The sequence below is a fragment of the Prionailurus bengalensis genome, chromosome B2 (genome assembly GCF_016509475.1).
Source record: "Prionailurus bengalensis isolate Pbe53 chromosome B2, Fcat_Pben_1.1_paternal_pri, whole genome shotgun sequence".
In the NCBI taxonomy this organism is placed as follows: Eukaryota; Metazoa; Chordata; class Mammalia; order Carnivora; family Felidae; genus Prionailurus; species Prionailurus bengalensis.
In genome coordinates, this window is record NC_057349.1 from 121,262,183 (window position 1) to 121,290,043 (window position 27,861).

The 27,861-nt window shown below is 41.5% G+C and overlaps 1 protein-coding gene and 1 long non-coding RNA gene across 2 annotated transcripts in view; one reads left to right on the top strand and one right to left on the bottom strand.

Annotated features, from left to right (window-relative positions):
- The window catches only part of SGK1 (serum/glucocorticoid regulated kinase 1), a 113,286-nt gene that overhangs the window by 56,812 nt on the left and 28,613 nt on the right, over nucleotides 1-27,861 (bottom strand). Inside the window, exon 2 of the mRNA XM_043592436.1 lies at nucleotides 13,643-13,858. Coding sequence (XP_043448371.1) covers nucleotides 13,643-13,858 — 216 coding nt within the window. The remainder of the gene's footprint in view (nucleotides 1-13,642; nucleotides 13,859-27,861) is intronic.
- On the top strand, nucleotides 6,146-8,600 carry LOC122490012. Its single transcript, XR_006299064.1, has 2 exons — nucleotides 6,146-6,335; nucleotides 6,807-8,600. It is a non-coding gene; the product is annotated as an uncharacterized LOC122490012 (long non-coding RNA).

Genomic DNA, 27,861 nt, shown 5'->3' on the forward strand with positions numbered 1-27,861 from the left:
AAGTCCTCCAGGTTTTTTGGTTATTGGTCCCATCTGCCTGGCTTCCTATCCCCATCCTTCCCTACCTCACTAATTTACTCATTCTTCACCTCTTAGTTGAGAGTAGTGTTCTGCTGGGAAGCCTTCACCGGTCCCCACGTAGTCAGCTACGGGACCCTCTTATGAGCAATCTATACATTCCCCTCTGGTGTCATGTATCCCAATGATTATAACTGCCTGGTTGCTTGTCAGTATTTCCCCCCTCTCCTGAAAACACCGCACAGGATACTAACTGTCTGGTCTATAACAGAAACTCTTGACAAACGCTAGTTGAGAGAACAAACCCAGGCTATGTTGTAGGAGGGGATTTGGCATTCTGGTGTCCCCGTCACCATTTTGCATAGGTGGTTGCTACCTGAAACGTCTGCCGTCATGCGGGTGTCAGACTGATGGTTTTCTTTTTTTTTTTTTCAACGTTTTTTATTTATTTTTGGGACAGAGAGAGACAGAGCATGAACGGGGGAGGGACAGAGAGAGAGGGAGACACAGAATCGGAAAGAGGCTCCAGGCTCCGAGCCATCCGCCCAGAGCCCGACGGGGGGCTCGAACTCACGGACCGCGAGATCGTGACCTGGCTGAAGTCGGGCGCTCAACCGACTGCGCCACCCAGGCGCCCCAGACTGATGGTTTTCAAGAAATAACTCAGTGCTGCTGATACACGCAATTGTAAGCCCAAAAGAGAACTCAAGGGTCATTAACTTGTCTTTGCTTTTCGTTGGTCCCACCAAATTAACGCATTTAGCATTTTCTGATCTACAAAGACTTATAACCCCTGCTCCCTATGACTTAACTAGGAAGCCACCCATCTGCTACTCATCCAGCCCAGCCAGGGTTGCATTTTCCCTCAAAGAGAACTGTAGGTGAATCTCCTGAAATGGTCATTTTATAATCACGTCAAAGGGAAAACAACCTACCAGCCTAAGAGGGGAGTGATTTGAGAACAGAATTACGTATTTACAGTTATCAAGGCTGATGGACACTGGAAAAGTAAATTAAAATTATAGATAGCAAGCTGTGGAGTTTGGCTTGACTTCAAAGGGAGTTTTAATATGTTCTTAGGCCAATGTCTGCTACTCAAGGTCGATAAGAAAAGTTTAATCTTCTTGTGGAATAGAGCTGAGTCACTTTCATCATATCGGTGTACTTGGCTGGTTGTCATGATTCTCTCAAGAGATGATGTCACCAAAATTGAGCTTTGCTAGAGTCTTGCCTAGAAATAGATTGACTTATTTACTAGCTCACAAAGACAAGGGGTTCTAAAATCAGTGACAAGTGAAAATAAAATGACTTATTTATCCCAAACACCGTGGACAAATGCGTGTCTTGGCACATTTAAGTATTCATCCGAGGCTCTCTGTAAGCAGAATGGAGGAGGAGAAATTTACCTTTTGCGAATAGGAAATATCAAGGTGATATTGATCATTTTTGCTTCCTTTTTCTTTGTTTACAAGATGAGGCTTCAGGCTCCCAAAGGTAAATTTTAGAATTGTCACACTGCTTTAAGAAATTATCATAAACTCTTTCCCCAAATCCTTCATTTCTTGTTTAATTTGTTCTTGATGGCGTTGTTTACACTATAGGGATGCTACTTAATAGATTAAATTCTATCATTTCAATAAGTCATCCAAGGAAAATGTAGCACAGACTTTGAGGAAAAAGAGAAAGAATGGCAAAAAATCAAATGGCATACAATTAAACTCTGCTTTATTTCCCTAAATTTTGCTCTTGCCTGTAAGTTTTTAGTAGTTTATAAAAAGTCTTCTTTTAACATTTTCAAAGTCTCCAAACTACTACTACGAAGGGATATTATTTTAGTGGAAAATAGCCATATGGTTTCTGGGAAGGACTATACTAAAAGGAATAAGTTTAATTAGAAGCAGGAAAGATTTGGTTACATACAAGAGCCAACAAAATATGCTCCAACCCAAGGGTAAGTGTAAGCACTGTCTAGAGATTTCCAGGAGAAGGCAGGGAGGAACTTTCCTGGAATATTTTATGTCCTATGCAGCCTGGTTGGATTCCCTAATCCGTTTCCAGACTTCTCACCGGGGAAAGAGGCATACTAGTAGGATGTAACTCATGGGAGAGTTCGGGTGATACAAACGAAGACTGCCATGGGTTCAGGCATCAACTTACTTTACCCCAAAGTTTCATCTCTCAAATTTAATTTTTGTGACTTGAATCACATCTTTAAACACAGCAGAGGACTGGGCCAAGTTGTGGATAAACAGTCCTTCGATCAGTGCCTAGAGGGGAGAGTGGGAGACCTGGAGTCCATGCTGCCTCCTTCTGTGCCCTGGATCCTGAGAGAATTCTCCTCTAGAGCCTCGGTCCTTGCCTCTGGGAGAGAAAAGGAGCTCTCAATTGGATGGAGGTGGCCTCCTGGTTCCAAGAATCCTGGAAACATGGGCTGCAAACACATAAGTACTCTTGGAAAAGGAGGAGCCAGCTCCCTGGTTATCAAGCTGTCTGGCCAGCTACAAAATGTGCACATGGAACAGACAGAAAGCCATCCTTGGCTAGGACCTGGCATTGTCTCACATGCAACCCTTCTGGCGGCAACAGGGCCTTGCTCAGTACCGCTTCTGAAGGAAGAGTGTGAATATTTTAGCTTCAAGCTAACGTAGACAGCAAGCTCGCATAGTACAAAAAGTAGACCTTTTGGAGAAGATAATACTCGAGGCTCAGACGGGGAAAAAAATCTGCCACAGGTAGGATTAAAAGAGACTTTGTATCCACGTAAAAATAATTCATTTAAGTTGATGAAAATTAACACAAAATTGCAACAGATAAAGAGGCAAGGGTTGAATGAAATAATTCCCATGTTGAATTACTAGCAATAAATTTTAAAATGGAGAAATTCCTTAATTTTTTGGTAATCAAAGAAAAGCATGTCACATCGCTGAAGTCTCATTTAATTAAATTAACAAAAATTAAAATATGCCACTACCTTCAAGGGATGATGTACTAGTGGGATAGGTTTGTTCATATAATGCTGGGTTGACGCCACTCTTTCTAAATCGGTCTCATAAGTATTTTGACAAGAACCATAATTATCTTCAAATTCTATCACTGGGGATTTATCCTAGGTTCAATTTATCCCAAGGTTATTCAAATTGAGGGGAAAAAAATCACTTGCAGCCTTATCAAAAAGAGAAAGAAAGTTAATAAAATGAGAGTACTAACAGTAGGTATATGGTTACATAGAATGAGATCAATTTGATGGGATGTTAATCATAATGATAGTTATTCAATTTAAGTTTCAACGTATACATGTTCTCAATGAATGTTAAGTGAGAAAAAGGCAGCTTCAACTATCGTATATACAGTATAACAATCATGTGCAAGATACATACAGATGGGGACCAATGGAAAGAGAACACATCAAAAAATTGTTGCTATGTAAAGAAAAATGGAATGACTTTTAAACATCTCAATAATGCTGCTATTATAATTCTTATATAAATTGAGAAAATCATGGAGGAAAGTTAGAAAAGAGGTGGACTGATATTAAAAGACATGACATCTAAAAATGGAAATTTTGGCCAAATGATAGCTCTTAGTAGAAGCTAGAGGATAACAAAACAATCTTTCCTCTGGCTCTTAGCCAAAGAGAATTGCTTGAATTGGAAGTTACTTAGGACATTTCAGATTACTGTAGAACAAAAGGCAAAAAATACTGAAAAATTCAAAGAAAAGACAATAGTTTCCTCTATTTTATATACCTCCAACTGAAATAAACACTTTTTAAAGTGCTGCCTGGAAGAATAAATATTGTTAAAATGTCAATACTACCCAAAGCTATCTACACATTCAATGCAATCCCAATCAAAATTGCACCAGCATTCTTCTCGAAGCTAGAACAAGCAATCCTAAAATGCATATGGAACCACAAAAGGCCCCGAATAGCCAAAGTAATTTTGAAGCAGAAGACCAAAGCAGGAGGCATCCCAATCCCAGACTTTAGCCTCTACTACAAAGCTGTCATCATCAAGACAGCATGGTATTGGCACAAAAACAGACACATAGACCAATGGAATAGAATAGAAACCCCAGAACTAGACCCACAAAAGTATGGCCAGCTAATCTTTGACAAAGCAGAAAAGAATATCCAAGGGAAAAAGGAGAGTCTCTTTACAAATGGTACTGGGAGAATTGGACAGCAAAATGCAGAAGAATGAAACTAGACCACTTTCTTACACCATTCACAAAAATTAACTCAAAATGGATAAAGGACCTGAATGTGAGACAGGAAACCATCAAAACCCTAGAGGAGAAAGCAGGAAAAAAACCTCTCTGACCTCAGCTGCAGCAATTTCTTACTTGACACATCCCCAAAGGCAAGGGAATTAAAAGCAAAAATGAACTATTGGGACCTCATCAAGATAAAAAGCTTCTGCACAGCAAAGGAAAAAATCAACAAAACTAAAAGGAAACCAACAGAATGGGAAAAGATATTTGCAAATGACATATCGGACAAAGGGCTAGTATCCAAAATATAAAGAGCTCATCAAACCCCACACCCAAAAAGCAAATAACCTAGTGAAGAAATGGGCAGAAAACATGAATAGACACTCCTCTAAAGAAGGCATCCAGATGGCCAACAGGCACATGAAAAGATGCTCAACGTCACTCCTCATCAGGGAAATACAAATCAAAACCACACTCAGATATCACCTCACGCCAGTCAGAGTGGCCAAAATGAACAAATCAGGAGACTATAGATGCTGGAGAGGATGTGGAGAAACGGGAACCCTCTTGCACTGTTGGTGGGAATGCAAACTGGTGCAGCCGCTCTGGAAAACAGTGTGGAGGTTCCTCAGAAAATTAAAAATAGACCTACCCTATGACCCAGCCATAGCACTGCTAGGAATTTACCCAAGGGATACAGGAGTACTGATGCACAGGGGCACTTGTACCCCAATGTTTATAGCAGCACTCTCAACAATAGCCAAAGTATGGAAAGAGCCTAAATGTCCATCAACGGATGAATGGATAAAGAAATTGTGGTTTATATACACAATGGAATACTACGTGGCAATGAGAAAGACTGAAATATGGCCTTTTGTAGCAACGTGGATGGAACTGGAGGGTGTGATGCTAAGTGCAATAAGCCATACAGAGAAAGACAGATACCATATGTTTTCACTCTTATGTGGATCCTGAGAAACTTAACAGAAACCCATGGGGGAGGGGAAGAAAAAAAAAAGGTTAGAGCGGGAGAGAGCCAAAGCATAAGAGACTCTTAAAAACTGAGAACAAACTGAGGGTTGATGGGGGGTGGGGGGGGGGTGGGTGATGGGTATTGAGGAGGGCACCTTTTGGGATGAGCACTGGGTGTTGTATAGAAACCAATTTGACAATAAATTTCATATATTAAAAAATAAATAAAAAAATAAAATAAAGTGCTGCCTTTCTAGTGAAAAGAATTCCAAGGTTTTTTTTTTTTTTTTGAGGGGGGTGAATCTATCTTTTTTATAATTCTGCCTCAGTGTTAGAATAATTTCAGATATATAATGGTAAGAGTAGTTATAGGGATTTTCACTATCCTAGGAGGGCAACTTACTGAGTCATTTAAAAAAAAAAATTAATGTTTATTTCTGAGCAGGCAGGGAGGGGCAGAGAGAGAGGGAGACACAGAATCTGAAGCCAGCTCCAAACTCTGTGCTGTCAGCACAGAGCCCAGTGTGGGGCTCGAACCCACCAACTGTGAAATCATGACCTGAGCTGAAGTCCGTGCTTAACCGACTGAGCCACCCAGGCTGCCCTTTATCGAGTCATTTTCAATGTTTCCCAAGACATATTATTTTCCAGGTAGTATTCTTTTATTATTGTTATTATTACTAATTTTAAGGAGGAAAGCTTGGAAATGTGATGAATCTTTTGCTTAGGACTGATTTACTTGTTTTAAGGTCTTTTCGGAATGTTTGCCAACTAATAAAATTTCAAATGCTGTTTACGTTTTGCTGTGTGTTTTTTTTTAGAGAGAGAATGCAACTGGGGGAGAGAAGCAGAAGGAGAGAGAGAGAGAGTGCATGAGATGGAGAGATGGGGAGAGGGAAGGAGAGAGAATCATATGCAGGCTCCATGCTCATCAAGGAGCTGGACGCAGGGCTTGATCCCCCGACGCTGGGACCATGACCTGAGCTGACATCAAGAGTAGGAAACACCACCAACTGAGCCACCCAGGCGCGCCTGTGGTTCAAGAGTTCTACACCTGTTTTCTCATTTGCTCCCCATCTTCTCATTCAGCCCTGTGAAGTGGGCAGCACTGGTTTATTCTCCAGGGTTGGCAGGTGAGTGTGATCAAGTAACACGCAAACACGCCCAAGGTCATGTGACCTGCCAGAGGCAGAGCTGGCTGTAGAACCCAGGATTTCTGGGTAGAATGTCATCTACTCCACTACATTCTAAGGATACAGAGCAAAATAAAAGGGGGAGGGGAGAAGGCTTTTTCTTGTCCCTCCCGTAGCCATCTCATCTTTTGTTTTATGTGATAAGTGCCTTCTCAAGGATTACGTGGCTTAAAATTTGGTGCAGAACAAGGACCATTATGGGTGATGAGCTTAGAAAGCACCATATGTCCTTCAGAGACCGTAATACATCATGCCAAGAGCAGAAAACTGGGGGAAGAGGGCAATCTGAACCACGATTATTTTATTCCCTATAAGCCTTCATAAAAAAACCAGGTTTACTATGTAAATTGAAAGAAACCAGAAATCTCTAAAGCCATCTGGATGATTTAAGTATATATATATATTTTATAGCCTCCTCTTAAGAAGGATCAGAAAAACTCAAGACGATAGGAAAGTAAGCCGGCATGGAAACTATTGCCCAGCTGACCACTTTATCCCGAGCTTCCTGGGCTTCAAAGAAGCTGCTCAACAATTTTGAGAAGAAATATAATGGTAACGGCAGCGGCTGCGGGAGCCTAACAGACGGAGGTAAGGCATCCGAAATACTGAACAAGCCTCTTGGGGCAGACTCCCACCCGGAGCTGTGTAAAGTCTGCTTAATTAAATGTGCCTTCTATTATGGTCTTTGGTGATTCACTGAGGAGGAAGAAGCGGCAGTGACCTTGCATCGAATCACGGCAAAGGCAAAGACTGCATGTTAATTCTCGTGTTGGTAGGAAGGTGTTAATAACGTCTCCAAGTTGGACGGCTCCTGCCGGAGGACTGACTTCTCTAGGCCTTAAAGACAGTGCCCGGCGCCCCGGCTTTAGCTGTTGGGTGCTGACTAAGCATCTTTCGAGCTGCCTTCAGTTGAAAGACAGAGGAGGCGGAGGAAATCCTCACTGGGCCAAATCTATCCCATATGAGAGGGCAGGCTTAATGAGAATCGGCCCTGAGCCCTGGCTCGGCAGTGCTTCTGGAATGCACGTGATTTACAGCCAGCAGGGGCTGCAGAGTTTTCTGCCTTAGTCTCTCTTTCTCATGTTTGAAAAACTTGCACGGCCAAAATTTTAATTTCAGCTAATGAAGGCAAAGAGGGAAAAAAAGAACACAGTAGCTTTACAGCACGCACACAAGGCCTGGAGGAGATAGGAAGACGAACACACGTTAGAGCTAACGACTGAGGGAAGCTTCCAGAATAAGTGGACACGTATACAAACAGGGCAACATAGCTGACAAACAGAAGCGTGAGCCAGGTTCTGTGGAAGCCTAAATATCATGCGTTTTCCATTTTCCTTCGGGAGCCTTTCTTCGTCGTGACGGAATGGTCTTATGTTATGAAACCATCTTTGACATGGTACCTGACTTCCAACCAATAGGACTGAGTTGTAACGATTTACTTTCTACAGCGGAGGCTCCTTGGTGGGCATGGTGTTTTCCCCAAACCCAAAGGTAATATATTAATAAGGTCTTGAAAAATTCAACCAGTATAGACAGGGCTGAAGTCGTACTTGACTCCTTTTTTTTTTTTTTTTCCACCTCATCATCTCTCAATTTGAATCCCTGGAAGGTAGTGATCACCATTTCGGTTTGGTGAACGTACTTCCAGATCTTTTTTGCTTGCATTTATACACATAGACACATAAACACACGTGCACACAAACATTCAGAGATACAAACACACACACACATGCACACATTGAGAGAAAACTATGAAGTTTAAAAAATAGATGTGGCAATTCTATACACAGAATTCACTTTCAACTTGCTTTCTAACTTGAGATATGTCAGTACATAGGGACATCGTTTTTAACGGCTTCGTACTGTTCCACAATGTTGATGTGCCTTAGTCAATAACTCCCTATGAGTTTATAATTTTGTTACCCACAGATGATCCCCCCCCCTTTTTTTTTCCCATCTCCAATATCACAAAGGATGTCATTTTACCTGTCCCTAGTATTATAAAAGCAAGTATATATCTAGGGTAGATGTGGACACATAGATTAGCTAAATTAAAAAGTCTGAGATTTTAAAATTTTTAAATAGAGGAACATGGCCAAAAAACTATTCTGCCAGCAACATTTTGGCCCATATTTGTCCCAATATGACATTGTTAATCTTTCAACCCTTTGATAATCTGATGGATTCAAAGCAAATAGAATTTCATTGTTTCATTTTGCATTTTCCTGGTGGTGGAAATAAAGCACTTAAAATAGTTTTCAATTTCTTGGGGTGCCTGGGTGGCTCAGTTGGCTAAGCATCCAACTCCTGATTTCGGCTCAGGTCATGATCTCATGGTTCCTGAGATGGAGTCCTGCATCGGGCCCCGTGCTGTCTTTTCTCTCTCTCTGCCCTTCCCCCGCTCATGCGCCCTCTCTCTCTCTCAAAATAACTAAATAAACTTAAAGCAATAGTTTTCAATTTCTCTTTTTCTTTTCTAAGTAAGCCCAGAGTTAATAGTAGGGTGTTTACGGACTCTATGTGAAAGGATTGGCCAGAGATGGAAATTGGCTCTCATATTATTGTTAGTTTCTAATTTTACCAAATTGTAATCAGCTCGTGTGGCCTGTGTGATTTCTGCTTTTTGGAATTTGATGAGATATGCTTCATGATCTAATTCTTGGTCAGTTTATATTCCATGTATGCTTAAAATAACGTGTATTCTTTATTAGTTACAAATCTCTACATAAATCATATTTGGTTGTTTTATTAAATATCTATCCTTACATATTTTTAGTCTTCTTGAAATGGTAATTTCTAGATGTATGGTAAAAATTTCTTTCTATGACATGAATTCGTGAATTTTTCTTTGTATTTGCATTAGTGGTTGTTTTAAAGACCTCCGTGTTATGTTGTTAAGTGCCAAAAGGTTTGTGAATGTTTTATGTTCTTTTTTTATTTAAAAAAAATTTTTTTAATGTTTATTTATTTTTGAGCCGGAGAGAGACAGAGCATGAACAGGGGAGAGGCAGAGAGGGAGGGAGAGACACAGAATCTGAAACAGGCTCCAGGCTCTGAGCTGTCAGCACAGAGCCCGACGCGGGGCTCGAACTCACCGACCGTGAGATCACGACCTGAGCCGAAGTCGGATGCTTAACCGACCGAGCCACCCAGGCGCCCCTATATTCTTTTTCTAAATGTTTATTTATTTGTGTGTGTGTGTGAGAGAGAGAAAGAGAGAGAGCAAACGGGGGAGGGGCAGAGAGAGAGGGAGACAGAGGATCTACAGCAGGCTCCAAGCTATCGTTGCAGAGCCCGATGTAGGGCTCAGACCCACGAACTGTGAGATCCTGACCTGAGCTGAAGTTCGACGCTCAACCAACTGAGCCACCCAGGTGCCCCATGAGTGTTTTATCTTCTTGACAGATTTCTTTCATCGATGTGAAATATTCCTCTGGGTTTTTTTTTTTTTGAAAATTTTTGCCCTTGGTTGTATTTTGTCTGACATTTATATTGCTAAAACTATATTCCTTTTATTAGGCTTTGCCTGGCACATCTTTATTTTCCAATTTACTGGGTCCTTTTGAAGACCTACGCTTGCAGTGTTCCCTTCTGTTGCAGTGGTTCTTTGACGTGATCCTTTTGGACTGTGTTTTCCTCGTGGACACCATAATCCTACCTGCCTTCTGTTTTTCAGAGATTCTTCCCTTGTTTTCATGACTCTAAATGAAAATGCATGTGTGTGCGTGTGTGCATGTGCATGTGTCCATGTGTACGTGTGTGTGTGCATGTGTGTGTGTGTGCATGTGTACGTGCGTGTGTGTGTGTGTGTGTGTGCGTGTTTTCCTGTCATTTAAGGCAGGCAGGAAGGAGGACATTATGTGCTCGGGCTGCCATCTTCATCCAATCCCATACTTTCCTTAATTCCAGATTTCCTGCCCTCTTCCTACCCTAAAACAGTGCTCACCTTTCCTTCCAGCTCAGTTGGTCTGGATGTTGAAGGTGCTGTGACAGAGACGGCACAGAATAAAGTCTGTGAATACGTTTGGTCGGCACGCACCCGTTGAAAACCTACTTTGGTTTCCATTTCCTTATGGCCCAAAAGTTGGTTTCAGCCTGAAATGCTACAACTTAAGTTTCACTGGCATGCATTATTCAGTAACGGCTTACATAGCTCAGTGTTATCATCTTCCCATCTCATTTCCAGAAAGGTCTGTTTAATTTGTAAACAGTCCGTTTTAGACCACACTAAGTAACATCACAATATGGCTATTCTTCTGGGTGATATATTAGCAATATGTATATCCTGGTTCCTTCCGTGGAAGAAATATGTCTAAAGGCCGCTAACTGGACCATTGGCAAGGCCTGGCACGAACTAACTGCAATGTAACTCTTACCAAGTTTTGGCCATTAAAGGTCGCATTTAGAATGTACTATTTTTAAAGTCAGCGGGAAGAAAAAGCTCGCATTATTTATAAAGGACTGGTACTCTATTCATTCTCTTATTTTATTTAAAACATTCTCACCTCATTTTCTATGTTTTATGTTTTCCTTTTAGGTACAGAATTTATTTTCATTTACAGGGCATCAAACCCCCAACCGTAGGATTTCAGATTAAAAAGAGCTTAATGAGGTTAGGCTCATCCTATGTTTGAGAGTTTTTGTGACTGGCTCAAGTTCATATATTGACTTTGTGGCAGAGCCGGCATCAGAATGTGGGTTGCCTGAGCCCGGCACACTGTTTATACGTAAATTTACATTTACGAAAGATTTTTAAAGATCGCATCTCATCCTCAAATTACTAAAAAAAATTCCAGGAAAGACCAGATGGCAAGCATGAATAATCTCAATTTTCATAGGAGGGGAGACTGAAAAGGAAGGATGAATTAATGACTGGCTTAAAATTATCCACATTAGGAGTTGTCAGAAAAACAACGTGGACTCTTTACTACCAGGCCTGTGCATCTAAGAGCCTCTCCATCTTCTTATCCCACAAGGCCACTTCCTAAAAGGCCCGAGGTGCCTCCTCAAGGAACTGTCTCACGGCTTAATCCCTATAGGAACCCAAAATACAGATTCGCTGTTAAATTGTTAACATATTAAGTGTCTTCTTGATTTGTGGCGACCTTAGAAAAAACTCAGCAAAGTCAGAGCCAGGTTGTCCTTTGTAAACTGGAGAATGATTCACCTATTATTCCAGATAAAGTAAAAGGATGAATCACAGTGTGGCTTTAAATTCCTTCCAGCTCTTTGTTTATTGTTTCCTCTTATATGGAATTCTATTTATTCATTAATCTAGCCCCAGCTCCTAACAAATGGGGCATCTACCAGGCCCTCGAGTAAACATTTAGTACTAGGCCTTTGTGCTCTGTGTAGGATTTCTGGAGCCCTCTTTCCACCTCTAAGTTATGAATAGGTCTTTAGACTCTAAGGAGTTGGCAAATTCTTTTAGATTCTAAGAGCCTAAGAGTCTGCAAACTACGGCTGGTGGACCAGCCACATGTTTTTGTAAATAAAAACTTTTATTTGAACACAGTCAGGCCCATTCATTTGTATATTATCTATGGCTGCTTTCCCCACAGGGCAGAGCTGAACAGAAATGACAGCAACTGAAAGGTCTTAAAAGCCTAAGACTTTTACTATCTGGCTCTTTGCAGAAAAAAAAAAAATTGCCAATACTTGCGTTTAGAATCTATTTGCCACCTTTTATGGTCAACCCGGAGTTGAGCCAGCGTCTAGCAAAACAACTAATGCACCATGACAAATGTTCATATATCAGCAAAGCACTAACCTAGTCACGGAAGTCTAATTTAGTGTTACAGATTCACAGGCTTAGCTAATATGTAAATCAGCAAGCATAAGTAATGATGATTTCTGCTTGCATGGCACTTTCCAGACTAGGAAATATTTTATATGTTATCTCATTTGATCCTTCCAGTAACCTCAGAAAGTGGGCAAGAGACCGATTCTGAGACATTGCATATCCTAGAGTTGAACTTGGACTCAAGCGTTTTATTTTAGCAGCTAAAATGATTCCTTTATCTTTGGAAAACTTTTCCTCCAGAGAAATAAAAAAAGAAGGGAGGAATTATTAACATTTATCATCTAATAATGCACTGTTCTGAAGTAATGTATTGGTAGATCATTTGCAACTAATTGTATTTTGTCACAACATGTTCTGTCTCCCTAATTTGTGCATTTATGTCAATAAGGTGATAATAAAAATGACATAAGCATTTGATTTAATGGTCTAAAAAGTCAAAATAAATATAAGCCTCACTGAGTTACAAGTGAAAAATGAAATCTTAAATTTTTGAAATCTTAGAACCTTCAAGCTAAGTCAGTTATCTGGCTTTCTTGGATTAACCAAATTAAAAGACAAAAAACAAAAGTCTTGGAGTAAGCAAGGAAAAATAAGTCTTAGTAAAAATAGGAGTATATATAAAAAATATAAGTACCACATCTAGGAAAATGGGAAATATGAGTTATATAGTGCTCTGTTGTGAGTCAAATCATATTGAGATAAGTATTTTGATAAAGGCAACAAACCTGTAGATGACGTTACATATTTTTTTTTGCATTCCATAACAATTGATCTTCGTGTGAGCAAACAGCTTATAAAGGATTTCTAGTTGACCAAAACATGGCTGTATCCATCTTGGAACAGTATTACAATCAGTACAACCTACTGGAGGATTCCAACTATATGCCATTCAGGAAACGGCAAAACTATGGAGACAGTGAAAGGATCAATGGTTGCCAGGGCATGGCAGGAGGGAGGGATGAACCCGAGGAGCACAGAGGATACTCTAATAATGGATACAGGTTGTTATAAAGTTGCCCAAACTTAACACCAACAGCAAACCTGAATGCAAACTACGGCCTTTGGGTGAGGATGTGTTAAGGTAGGTTCATCATTTGTAACAAATGTACCACTCTGGTGAAAGGTGTTGATAGTGGGGAAGGCTGTGCATGTGTGGGGGGCAGGGGGTACATGAGACATCTCTCTGCCTTCCACTCAGTTTTGTTGTGAAGCTAAAACTTCCCTAATAAATAAAGGCTATTAAAACAATTTAGTACAATGGGCTAGCAAAGGTCACATTCCATATCTGCCTCAGGAGCTTTATAGAAATGTGCATTAAATATGTTTTGGGTTTTTTGGTTTTTTTTTTGAATTCGGTTTTTTTGCATACTGTGGCATGAATATAAGAAAAATAAAGGTCTAGAATCCTTTCAGGGTAATGGATCCGGAACAAAACCGAACTTACTTCACACCCGGATTGAGTTTCCCATGAACACGACTCCTTCTCCTGAGGGAGAACACCTCTTTGGAAAGCGTGGTCCCCCAGGCACGTCGGACACAAGGAAGACTCAAAATCTGGCTCCCCCGGTGGGATGTGCATGACCGAGGGGCCCGTGTACTTCAGGCTGGGACTCTGATGCTTGTCCACACTGACCATTGGGCTCTTGATCCACCTGCGTACCTGCAACATGCAAAAGAAAAGAATTGCATTTTACCCCCTGTGATGTTTAATGGGACCCCAGTGGGAAATTTGGTGGATGGATCCTCATGAAAGGAGAATGTAGTCTCACGATTTCTCTTTCAAGTGTTAATATCATCCAAACGGGTCAGTTCTAACCGATCACTCTTTAGGTGTGCGTGTTTTTTGGCTGCTCATTTCATCTCACTGAGTCTGTCTCCCCATCTGGGGATGATTGGGGTAATGACACTTCCTCCCAGGTCATCATGAAGATTTTACAATGTAGTGTTCAGTAGATGGTGACTGTTTTACGTTTACTCTTACCATAATATGATTATGCTGACAGACTGATTCACAAATATGTAAGGTGAATTGCTAGTTATTCTTTTTTGTTTCCATTTTTGTTTTGTTTTATTGTTTTCATTTTTGTTTTGCTAGTTATTCTTACTAGAGGAAATACTCACCTAAGATTGTGAGCTTACGGCTCAATTGCTGCTAAATGAATTAACATATATGTCACTGTTGCAAAACCTCGATTATAAAAGAAGTTACTTCTGGTTACGAAATTACCTCATAGTGCTTTCAAAATTCTAAAACTCACCACTTGTTGCTTCCATGTAGAATTCCTATAAAGCACAGAGAATATATAAAGCTATTCGAATATTTTTTTTTTAATTAAAACCTTTTTTTAATGTTTATTCTTGAGAGAGAGAAAGGGAAAGAGCATGAGCAGGGGAGGGGCAGAGAGAGAGGAAAACACAGAATCGGAAGCAGGTTCCAGGCTCTGAGCTGTCAGCACAGAGCCCGACGCGGAGATCGAACTCACCAACCGTGGGATCATGACCCGAGCTGAAGTCGGAAACTTAACCGACTGAGCCGCCCGGGTGCCCCAAAGTGATTCTAATATTAAAACGCATACTATTTATATAGCACTTTAAATCTAAAAGGCATTGTTGTAAATGTTTGACATTTTGTCCTCAGATATTTCATCCTCAGAACAATTTTACATGATAGGTACTAGTACTAATCCCATTTTACAGATGAGAAAACAAAGGCACAGATAGCTGAAGCAAATTTTCCCAAGACACAATGCTGATATTGAGCAAAGGCGGGACCCAGGTGCCTCAAATCCACAATCTATTCCTTTACAAAAATGGAATTTAAACAAGCATTACAGGGTTATATGACTTGTGGTCACTAACTGCTTGAAATTTATCTTGATCTAATATGTCTTTTCCATGCTCTTTGAAACCCCTGAGGATTTAAACAATTAATAAAGTCAACCCTACACCAAAAGAACAAAGATATGAAATGGCAACACTGAATTATAGGAATGTTACAATTAAATATTTTAAGGATACACTGAGAAGAAACTAAAATTGTAATAACAAAGGAATATTTAAGCAATTGGATGGAATATTATGCTATCACTAAAAATAAATATTATGAAGACTGTCTGGCAATACGGAAAAAGTTTAGACCGTAATTATATGAAAAAAAAAATCCCAATACAGAATTGCTCAAGCAGTAGAATTCCAAATGTAAAAATACATGTACTATCCACAGGTAAAGCAAGAAAGTACTAGGCAAGATAAAAACCGCTATATTCATTGTTAGGATTATGGGTGTTTTAGTTTTCCTTTTTACAATGTAAGTTTTTAAAGCATAATTTCTTTTAAGTTTATAAGAATCTCAAGCACTTAAAATCATATTTCTTTGGTTACATGTGTGCCTTTTAATGGCTTTATTTGCTTTATTTATACGCACTCTGTTCAATAACCATTTAAAATATCTTGTCGAGTTTACCATCCGAATGTTACTATTTGGGAGGCTTCCTTCAGTATTTCTCGCACGCCAGGGTATTTAGCAGGCACATTCAAAGCGTTTATTTGATTCATTAATGAAAGTTTAAATGACACTCAAAAAGTTTGAGACTACAATAGAATCTCTCTTCCTGATGGTACTACCAAATGTGTTCTTGATCAATCTAAAAAGAACTAAATTTCATTAGAGATGGAAAATGTTTTTTTTATTATTCTTATTCAGAGGATTTTGAGCTTGAAGTTTGGTGGCCATTCTTGATTAGTTGCCAACCTTGTATTTTAAATTCAATCTTTTATTCTGGCTTACTTTCAATGTCTCTTTTGCCAAGTAGATTGAACTTTGGGGTTGCTAGGAATTGAATTTTTTTGAATATTTTTTTAATGTTTATTTATTCTTGAGAGAGAGAAAGAGAGAGAGAGAGAAAGAGAACACGTGAGTGGGGGAGGGGCAGAGACAGAGGGAGACACAGAATCTGAAGCAGGCTTCAGGCTCTGAGCTGTCAGCACAGAGCTCTATGTGGGGTTTGAACTCATGAACTGCGAGATCGTGACCTGAGCTAAAGTCAGACCCTTAACCGACTGAGCCACCCAGTCGCCCCACTAGGAACTGAATTTCAAAGAGATTTATCTTCAAATGAATTTGTATGGCCTGAGTGATTAAGAATCTTCATATACTGAAACATAAATCTTATAATTATGGACCACGTTATTTAGAGTAAATCTATGCAATACTGTCTTACAATGATTCAATTTATAATGGAAGAATGTCCATGTGACTGAATCTAAGCTTTCATTATGTTATAGAAAAAAACAAACTAGTTTTTATCCGAGGACAAGAATTTAGAGACATTATATCTCAGGTCAAAGTATGCACTGATCTATAAATATAAATGATCTGTGGCATGTTAGGAATCGTTGGGATTAAGAATCACATGAGGAATTGTCGTTTTGTTTGATATCCAGCTAAGAATTCCCCCAAATAGTCGAGCTGACCTCGAGCATATGCTGTCACACAACTAAGAGATGTCTTTATAGAATTTCAAGGTTGGAAGAGACCCAAAGGTATTAGTAATTTACCCAAAGTCACACTGTAAAGTATTATGCATCAAAACTATACTTAATGGTTTCAGCAAATCACTGAACCAATTTCTACAAGGATATAAGCTGGCAAGCTGGATGCCTTCAGAGGCTGGCAGGAACAAGAAAAGCGTAAACTGTGTAAATGACCAGGGTACGAAAATAGGGAGTGGCAGGGACCGTAAGGGCATGCTTGCTAAGGACATTTAAATTTAAAATTTTAAAAGCAAAACAGGGGCGCCTGGGTGGCGCAGTCGGTTAAGCGTCCGACTTCAGCCAGGTCACGATCTCGCGGTCCGTGAGTTCGAGCCCCGCGTCGGGCTCTGGGCTGATGGCTCAGAGCCTGGAGCCTGTTTCCGAGTCTGTGTCTCCCTCTCTCTCTGCCCCTCCCCCGTTCATGCTCTGTCTCTCTCTGTCCCCCCCACCAAAAAAAATAAATAAACGTTGAAAAAAAAATACATAAACTTAAAAATAAAAAAAAATAAAAACAAAAATAAAACAAACAAACAAACAAAAACCCAAGCAAGCAAATAAACAGTTGTGGTCCAAGAAAACCCTAGTCAAATCTACCTCACATCGTTAAGGGTCACCATGTGACCCCTGAAGTTATCCTATCACGTAGAACTTCGTATGAAGGCAAATTCCGTGAGGTAGAAATAAAATGATTTGGTATCTTCTACCTGTTTCAAAAAGCAGTCTAAGGCTCTTGACATTTTAACTTGCATTCGTTCATTAATTCATTTATGCATCGTTCGTGATTGAAGACCAACTGGGTGTCACGCATAGTCTAGCCGTTGAGAGAACATGGCAGTTAACAAGACAGAGCTTCGAAAACCTCCCCTTATGGAGTGTGAGTTATGGCCAAAGGAATCAATTTATCTATTAAGGGAATACGTTATTTATTTAATGAAATAAAAATAATATGGAAGGGGGTAAATAAAGCAGAGAGGCTCCATTAGGATCCTTGCGGGTGGGAGGGTTCTACTGGAATTGTATGAGAAAGGGAGGCCTCTCAGTAAAGTCTCTAGAGGGGATAAGGCTCCAGGACATCCAAGTGGGCTATCAAATAGGCACCCGGACCGTCAAGTCTGCGTTTCAGAGGAAAGATTCCAGCTGCAAACATGAATTTCAGGAGACTTGAAACAAACAGCCATATTCTACTGAAGTCTTTCGGGAAAAAAACTACCCCGTGACTTGCCTGGATCTACTTGTGGAGTAATGTGTCCGGGTGTTAAGTTCGTATTTCTGTAAGGTAAGCGACTTTGATGATTAGAATCTATTCCATTTCACTGAAACTTACTGAACGACCTGATTTACTAGAGTCTTCTGAGAGGGGGTGTGTATTTTGTCCCTTAACACATTCCACAGGGGCAAGAAGTGGGTGGGGGTGATATTTCAATAGAAAGGCCCAGGATTCCAATCGACCTTCGACAAATTAACCCATTCTCAGCCTCGTGGACATGTGGGGATGTGATATTCCCTCTTTCCACAGAGAGTGTGGCCAGGGAAAGTCAGAAATATTCCATTTTTCCAGAAGCATCGGGGAGAAAGGTGTTATAAAAATAGCTGCAGGGATACATTTCGTAGGACTGTGGCTGGCATTAATTACATGCTCTACGTCTTGAAATGCATGATCTCCTTTGGCTGAACCCTCATTCTGACTTCAATACGTCCCTTCCTCGCTCCTCCTTTACGCATTTCCTTGGCTTCCTAACCTCCCCAGTGGTTTTTACAGGCCTGATTAAGGACTTGGTTTATGGTGTTTACTTGATCTTGAGAGAGTGGCTGGCTTGTGAATGAATGCACGGGGCTCTCCCTCAGGCCCTTGAGTCGGGCAAGGTGCCCTCTAAAACTGCTGAGTGCAGGAACACTACCTCTGCCCCTGAGGGAGTTGGAGCTACAACTGGCCTATTGTGTCCCCTCGGGCTCTGCCCCAGGGACTAGCTGCCTGTGAGTGGCTTTGGGTCCTCAGAGACCCGTCACAATGGCTCAGGGAAAGCTGCCGCAGCTGTGTGTGTGAGAAAGATGAATGCCCGGATACAAGCCTCAGCCCCCGCTCCTAGGCCACCTGGGCTCTGGGTTTATTCACAGCTACGCGACGGTTTATGGAGGGAGTTGTAAACAGACATAGACAAGGGGGGGGCTGGGGGGTGAGAGGGCCTCCTCACCCTGAACAGATCACCAATTCCCTCACTTGGGCTTGATAGGAACCTGTTCTCCAAACTGCATCAGACTTTTTTTCTTAGAAGCCATTGCTTCTCTAGTCCTGAGGGTGAAAGGGGTAGGCCCTTCGCGTCACCCCACAGCTATTCTTACAGCACAGGGTTTACCCGAGATACGAATCCAGTTTTTTTGTTAAATCCAGTCTGCCCTGCTTTTGTTAATTTCTTTATTTGGAAAAAAGGTAAAAAAAAAAAAAATGATATCCCAAAGCGATAATCCCTCAGACTAGAAAATCGCCAGATGTGATTAAAGAGATTGGCCAGCTTCTAGGGATTTTCCACTTGTGCTTTTTTTTTTTCCCCCTATGATGTAATAGTAAACAGATATTGCTCTTAATTTAAAATGGTTTAGCTGATCATGATATCAACCGGCGCAGAAAAATTATAGAGCGCCCAGGTACTTCTTGGCGAACTCATAAAGCAATACCTGCTAGTCTCACCATTTCTTTCGTTGTCTGGGAACGAACAACGATCTTTTCCTTAAAATCCAAGTGAACCTGAAGTTGGACACAACTCCCGCGATTTCCAGAGGGGCGTGATTTTTTGTTTTTGTTTTTTTTCTTTGATGTTTTATTTACGCTTGAGAGAGACAGAGGCAGACCACGCGAGCAGGGGAGGGGCAGAGAGAGAGAGGAAAACACAGAATCCGAAGCGGGTTCCAGGCTCTGAGCCGTCAGCCCAGCTCACACCCAGGGACTGTAAAATCATGGCCTGAGAGGAAGTCGGATGCTAAACCAACTGAGCCACCCAGGCGCCCCCATAATTACTTTCAACTCGGATACAGTCAGTCAAGTTTTTCTAGTGGGAATTACTTGGACAATTCAATTGGCTATAAAAAGGGACCCCCACACCGTCTTCTTTTCCAGAAGGAGCCCGTCGGTAGACTGGTTATGACATTAATGTAAGTCAGGAGAAGGCTCCTGGAAGCACATTCCTCTCACATTGGTGCCCGAGGCCCGCTTCACAGCATGGCTGTGTACAAATGGAACAGTGACACAACAATCCGACAGCAGTGGTAGTAATCGGATTTATTCACCCTAGCTCTATGGGTCATCACATCGCTTTCTTTCCTCTGAATATCTCTTGCGTTTTTTTATTTACTTCCATGGAACTTCTTTGCTCACGGGGTGTTATTATGCCTATGTCATCTTTCCAACTGGACCATAAGGGTGAGAACAGCTTCTTAGGCTTTTTTTTTTTTTTAATTCCTCAGAGGCTAACATATGGTCTTACAAATAGCAGGCAATAAAAATAGGAATTGCTGGATTATTTTTGACAACTATATTCATGTATAGATCTTAACGTACTTTGCCACCATCCTCTATCAAGGTGATAAATATGCTGTATGTCACGGTTTCCCATATGCAGCAATACCTCCCAGACCAGGCACCTTGAGACGACTGGGTGGCTTTTGGAATTCCCCATCGTCCCGTGCCATTTGCCCTTGGGGTTTCCCTGTCCTTTCCTCTCGATGTTGACCAAAGTACTTACATCCTGTTCTAGATCCTCAGCGTCTAACCTGGTGTTTCCCCAGGCCTCCTCTGCGGGGGATGGGGCGGCCAGGGGACTAGGAGAAGAGGAAGGAAAGAGAGGACCCAGGGGGCAGCACCCGGACTCCATCTTATGCAGCTGCCAGACGGCTGCCCCTGCCCTCTCTAGCGAGTTCTCTTGAGAATCCGACACCAAACACAGCCCTTGCCCTGTACTTCCAGCTGCACAAGTGTAAAATCCCCTTCTGCCTCCTGCTCCCCGTTGAGGCACTCACCAGACCCCACCCCATCGCGTTTTAAATAGAAAAAGCTCAGGAATCTAGTGACATGAGGGCTTCCTTTGGAAATAGAAATAACATTTTTTCTCGGTCCTTTAAGGTACGGGGCTGATCCTTTTGGCTTGAATTAGTCTTCCTCGGATTTGAAAAAATTAAAGAAGAAGAAGGAGAGGAAGAGGAAGAAGAAGCAGGAGGAGGAAGAGGAAGATGAGGAGGGGGCGGGGGAGGGGGAGGGAGGAAAGAAGAGGAAAGAGGGAGCAGAAAAAAGTCATTTCAGGTAATACATCTAAGGGACAGGAGGTGTTATTTCCTTTGCGAATGAAAATTGAGGCTTGGAAAATGGCAATGCCAGGCTGACCCCTAGGAAAGAGCCCGCCGCCTGTCCACAGCTCATTCACCAGAGCTTTGGAAACTTCCTCTCCTGGTTCCTCTAAGAAATCCCCTTTTCTAATTTTTTTTTTTTTTTTTTACCTCTCCCTCGCTTGGCTGGTGGCTCTTAGCACATTCAACACGTTGTTCTTGCAACATCTCCTAAAAGCTAGCAAACTAAAAACAAAACACCCCCCTTTTACCCACGAACTTCCTCGTTCCAGCAGCCCTCTCACCCCACCTGACTGCTTTCGTTCTTAGCCATGCTTTGTGAAGTCACCTCACATTACTCCTCAGCCCATTGCCATCTATTCACTAAACGATCCTTACGGATCACCTAATATTTGCAGGGACATGACAAAGAGTCTTACCCCATTGGAACAAGTTTTCACCAAGACGCCAATAAATCTCATTGCCAAATCCAGCCAACACGTTTCAGTTACCTACCTGGCTCTCATGCTGTGCAGCATTTAAAGGTTTCGCCACAAGCTTAGCTATCTGCTAGGCATTCTGCTGGGTGGTGGGGACACAAGTAAATGCAACTGCTTGCATGATCTTTGAGTGAGGGTGCCGGCATTTCAGAGACTTACCCAAGAGCCTGTGGTTTATCATGGTGTAGTGAGTGTATCATGTACCAAAGAGTAGAAATCGTTTGTTCTAGAACAACAGTGCTTGGCTGAAAACGAGAACTATTGCTCCACCTTCCCAAAGCAATAATACCTACCTCGTCAGGGTTTTATGAGGACTAAATGAAACGATTCACATAAGCCCAGCGCCTGGCACTGGGTGAACACTTGGTTAATATTTGCTTTATAGCGATGTCTCGATGTAACGAGAGAGCTTTATACAAAAGGCCATGGGAGGAAAAGACGTGGGATGTTTGGGGAAGCTGGGAGAAATCAGGGAAGGCTGTCTGGAGGAAGTAAGGTTAAAATGAGTCATGGAGGTTGAGTTCAAGGAAGTCAGGTGGACTAAAATGGAAAAGATATTTCCAGCAGAGAGGAAGGCAGAAGCGAAAGGAGGCAAGAAATCTGCACGGAACGTGTAGAAAATGAGCCCACAGAGGAGAGGCAGGAACTGAAGCTGGACAGAAAAACTGGGCCACTGAAGTGTTGTAAACAGGGGTGTAGGGTTGTCAGATGGGTCTTTCAATTCAGTGTGAAGGATGGCTATAAGATGGTCAAGGACATCGGTAGCCAGATGAGTCAGGGATTGCTTACAAAAGAAATGATGAAGGCCCAGCAAGAATAGTAGCAGTGAGAATGGAAAGGAGAGACGTGTCATCAACTCTATCATTCCGTTCTCCAGTCCATATCCTTTTTTCTGGATTCCTAAAGCCATCTCCTAAATTGCTTTGCCCCTTAAATCTGTTTTTACTGAAACCATAGCATCTTTCTAAATGCAAAAGTTGATCTTGTCCCTGCTTTAACTTCTTCAATGATTCCCTATCGCCAGCAGCAGTGACTTTCAGCAGTGACCAAACCTGTTTGGTCAAGATCCATGTACCGTAAGAAATCCCTATGCTGCTATATACGTTTATAATAAATATAGAGAGATATGCAACTGAAGGATTGGTAACACCCCCAAATTTACCCTTTTTACAGGAAATGCACTCACATTTTTCCATGCCAATCCATTCCTTTCAAACGTTGATTTCAACCCATTGAGTTGATTTCATGGCCCACTAGTAAGTGCCACGCAAACTGAAGAACGCCTAAATGGTAAAATCTAAATTCCTTGGCCTTGGATACCAAGTGTCCTAGGATCTGAATTTACATCTCCCATTGTGCCCCCTGTGCATCCAGACCTTTCGCCATATCATCCGATTTGCGGTTGTCTTAAAGACTGCTCTCCTAAGTCTTTGTGTACAGGCTCTTCCCTCCGACCCACCTTGTCCATCTGGGTAGTCCTGCTAAGAGTCACATACTTGGGACACTCTTCCATTGTCTGGCTTCTCTGCTTCCCCACCCATTTTGGCATTGATTTTGTTTGCATGGGAACACGCACACGTTTATTCTGCTCTACTTATCTATTGCTCCTCTTAGAATGTGCGTTTCACAAGGACTAAGACACTATTTTCTATCTTCATCAATAGGACATCCACAAGGGTTATTTTGTGTGTCCCCTCTTCCAAGTCTATCCCCTCCCCAATTCCCATCTGCCCTCACTTTACATTGAAGCTCTCCAGGAAGAAGGCTCGCTAGTTTATCCGCAGAGCTTAGCACAGCTCCCAGCACACAGTAGGTGATGAAGAAATATTTGTTGATTGGTATAAAGCCAGGTACTATTCAAGGAACAGGGAATAAAAAATGAAGAGGCAGTTGTTCTTAAGTAGCAACCAGGAAATCAACAGGTGAAAAGCAGTGTTAAAGCTAGCGTGAGTGCATCGCTGGGTCAAGCAGGGTAGGGCTGTGATGGGATAGAGAGAGCAGCTTGTTTAAAGGGAAGCTCACGAAGAGGGCTTGACTGGAGCCAATCTTGTGGGTAATTGTGTGCAGCCAGATAGAAAGCCAAGAGATAAAGGGTGGGGACGGACATCAAAGGGACGTGAATGCTTGAATGCTGAAATGTTATCTTCAGTTTACAATATGGGAAAAACGTAAGAATTTTAAACTTTAGAGCAATCTGATCAGATTGCTGTACTCTGGATGAATTAGAGTAGGTCCAGGGGAGAGGCGGACTGGCCTAGAGGAATGAGCACTGTGTACAGAGGGGTCTCAGGAAGGCACCTCTCCACGCATTTCCAACCCCGGGGAGCTTTTACCAAAGGAGGTTTACAAGTGGCTGTTAAAGTTTTTTAATTTTATTTTCAAGCCCTATGTGACCTGGAGAAGGGTAAGTGAAGGCTGAATGGGGCATGAAAAGAGTGGGCCTTTGAAGGTCTGGGTTCAGGTAGGATGTATAGAGGGGTCACCGGGCAGACCCAGGAGGGTGCACTGGGAGTGGTTATCCCCATACATAACAGAGTGGAAGCGCCATTCTGCACCCCTGTTGGAGCTCTTTGGTGTTTTCCTTCAAAGACCATCTCTTTCTTTTCTTCCATTCTCCCTCCCTCGCCTTCGACCTAATCTAGTGATAAAGGTTTATTATTTCATATAGCAGTTAGAGCCCTTAATAATCTAGTTATATTACAAATTCAGTGTATTTTTATGGCTAAGGGCAAGGTCAAGAATGGCATATGAGAGGTTACTAAACGGCAAGTATAATATTGTTTTCACGTTATTCGGAGGTTAAGCAGTCAGTTTACAAGTGATTTGGATTTCCTCACAATTTGCTGAACAAAGGGATATTTAAGGTGTAAAAATGAACGGCGCCTGGGAGGTTCAGTCGGTTAGGCATCCGACTCCTGATTTCGGCTCATGTCATGATCTTACCATTCATGAGTTGCAGCCCCCCACTGGGCTCCGTGCTGACCATGTGGAGCCTGCTTGGGATTCTCTGTCTCCCTCGCTCTCTGCTCCTCCCCCACTCATGCGCTCTCTCTCGCGTGTGCTCTCTCTCTCAAAAATAAATAAACATTACAAAATAAAATAAAATAATTTTATGGCTAAGGGCAGTTGCCAGAGAGTCCATTTAAATGGCAGTAAGAAAGACTGAATAAAGTCTCATTCTTTGAACTGTGTACATTACTTAATTAAATTCGAAATACCAAATGAAAGGGGAGATGGTTAACAGCATCCCAAATGGGGGCTCATTACTACTCCCTGTTCTTTCCATTCCTTTGTTGAGTCCTCTTATACAAGAAGCGCCTGGCACATTCAGTTTTATTTTTATGCAAAAACAATTTTCCTCTAAATGATGCTTGTGCTGTATTGGTAATGACTTCTATTTTGGTATTCTATTTTTTTCTCACTTCATGTTTTATAAAGAAAGCGGTAAGATTTCATTGTTCCCTGAAACCAAGAAGAGAATAAGCTAATAAGTGGATATTTACTAAGTACCTACTATGTCCAAAAATTATGTCTCCAAAAATGTGGAGAATGAATTGCAGATGTTTGACGATCCTATGGAAATTGCTAAAATTGGAAAACTCACTGCGACCTCAGGACCACTGAGAGAGAGGAAAATTACTGTGAAAATGAGTCTGTGTAAGCGGAGAAGGACAGATGCGTTTTTGTGACATGTAAATAATGGTAATAATAATAGAAATACCAATAATAGAGCAAAAGGGTCAGAATCAAAGAAAAACCTGAGCAACCTCGTCCCTGGTGATCCCACCCCCTCCAGAAATGGTGTAATCTGTCAATGGATATCAATACTGAACAGCATGAGCTGACCCGTTAAAGAAAAAAAAAAAAAAAGGAAATGGAATGAATAATCCAGAAATATGCATTTACTGCATTGCATTAATATGGTCCTCATTAAATCCCCATAGGAAAGAGCAAATGGTTGGCTTCTGGGGGGAGCACTTCATATACAAATTTTACATGAAAAGGTGGTTTACAGAAACTTGTAATCATCATGCTGTGCCAGGCTTTTACTGCAAAATCAACACTCAGACAAGTCAGGTATTGAGTTTATATACTAATTTGGAATCAACAGATGTTCCATAAGCCATATACTACAATATTACAAGCAAAACTGCAAACATTCAGCTTTGCTTAGAAAGTCTAGCGTTGGGTGCGTTCGGTGTTTTTGTCATCCTGGCATCCTTTGCCCCATTTTATGGTGAAGGCAGCCCCACCCCCATCTCCACTTCCACTTTCTCATTTGGGAACAACTCTTCTCAAATGTGATTTTGGAGAATTGCCAAGGACAGTTTATGACACCTGGACAGGATGGAGTTGTGATTCAAGAAGACAGCGGTAAAAATCCTATGCCTCTGGCCATGGTGATTGGTCCAAGGGTTAGCATGTGACACAACAGAGCCAATCAGAATCTTTCTCTGCAAGCTTTTTTTTTTTTTTTTCATACGGAACCTGGGCGGTAGGGTCTTTCTTCTCTTTCCTTTTGGAGTGCGAGCTCTAGGGATGCTCCCTGAAGAAATACCAGCAGCACATCTCTTGTCATGTGCAAAAGCCTGGGATAATAGTCTACCTCGTGAGAGGGAGAGACACATTGCACTCGGATTCCAGAAGTGTGCATTTGTTTTAATGTAGACCATAGTGTAGTTAGGTGCAAGGAAAAAAAAAATTGCTTTTAGGTAGATATAATAATTCAAAATATTTCACCAACTGAATAGCAAGGCACAGAGCACAGATGTTGGTTGTATGACCCGGGCAGCTCCCGTAAGGCCCCTCCTGTCCCAAGCTTTACCTCTTTGCTTGCTGGATGGTGGAGAGTTCTTTAAGAGTCCTGAGACAGGCTGGAACAGCTGGGTTGGTTGGAGGGAGGGGACACTCACAGGTTTCTGGACAGTGGCTATTTACTAACCCATAAGATTGATGGGGAGGGGATGCAGGGGAGAGGGGAAATGAGTGATGGGCATTGAGAAGGGCACTTGTTGGAATGAGCCCTGGGTGTTGTATGTAAGCGAGGAATCACAGGAATCTATCCCCCAAACCAAGAGCACACTGTATGTTGGCCAACTTGACAATAAGTTATATTTAAAAAACATTTCAATATTTCAAAATCAGTATGGCTTATTATGCATGCCCACTGAACATCAGCCCTGGTTTGGGGAAAGAGGAGATGGTATTGGGGCTATTTTTTGTGGCAGTGACAGAGGAGACTGTGTGATATAAATTACCCATGGCTACAAAAACTGTCAAGTTGCTTGAACTCTGACTGTTCTTACAGTTTTGGATCCTGTAGTCTCTGTTTACATCCTGAATTGGTGATGACCAAGATCTCATTGCTTTCCACAATCCAGCTGTCCCTAAGCATTCTACCAAATGCCAGCAGGTGTAAGAATAAATCATTTGTTCACGTCCAGGGTGAAATAAAAGAAGCAACTACATTTCATTAAAAAAAAAAAAAAAAAAAAAAAAAACAGAGTAAATGTTCTGAGCATAAGGGACACTAATAAGAAAACAATAGGGAAGAATTTTCCAAAGATAAAATATTTTTTCCAAAGATAAAATACAATTTCTTGCATGGATCTCAGGAGGTACAAAACAAAAACAGAATATTAATGAAAATGGGGGATTTGAACTCTAGGTTTGTCTCTCCCTAGTGAAACAAATATTTAAAAAATGCTGATGATTGAAAGAAAAAGTATGGTCAGCAAACAACTAGCTCACTGGTACATTTTCTCTTACCCCACAGGGAACATTGCTTAGAACCCAAAGGTCGCAGACCAGGTGGTCGTTAAACACTATCACAACAGCCTACCGTTTTGCCTTCTTTCCTTTGCCCCTTTCCGGTCCACCCTACCTTTCGCTGTTCCATCCATTTTCCCCAAACTAGGTTTTGATGATGTTTCTTCCTTGCTTAATACTCTGAATGGCTCTTTATTGTCTACTGAGTACAGGCCAAGCCACTTCAGGGAGCATTTTCCCGGGACTGTCTACATGCTCTGGCCCTAGCACAATTTACAATCCTATTCCCCATGACTCACCTACCTTTGTTCCATAAACCAGCCAAAACAGATTATTTGGTCCTTTCCTAACAAAACCTGTATCTTTTGTCTATTGAGCCTCTGACGGTTCATGTGTTCTGGCCAACAGAGGTGCCTTTCATTGCTCACCTCATCTCAGTGTTGCTAGGCCAGATCTTACCCAAACTTGAAAACTTAGCTCTAAAAACGTCTTCACAAATGCTCATTACAACTCCATGAAGTGTCTTCCCCCTTGAACCCCCATTCTA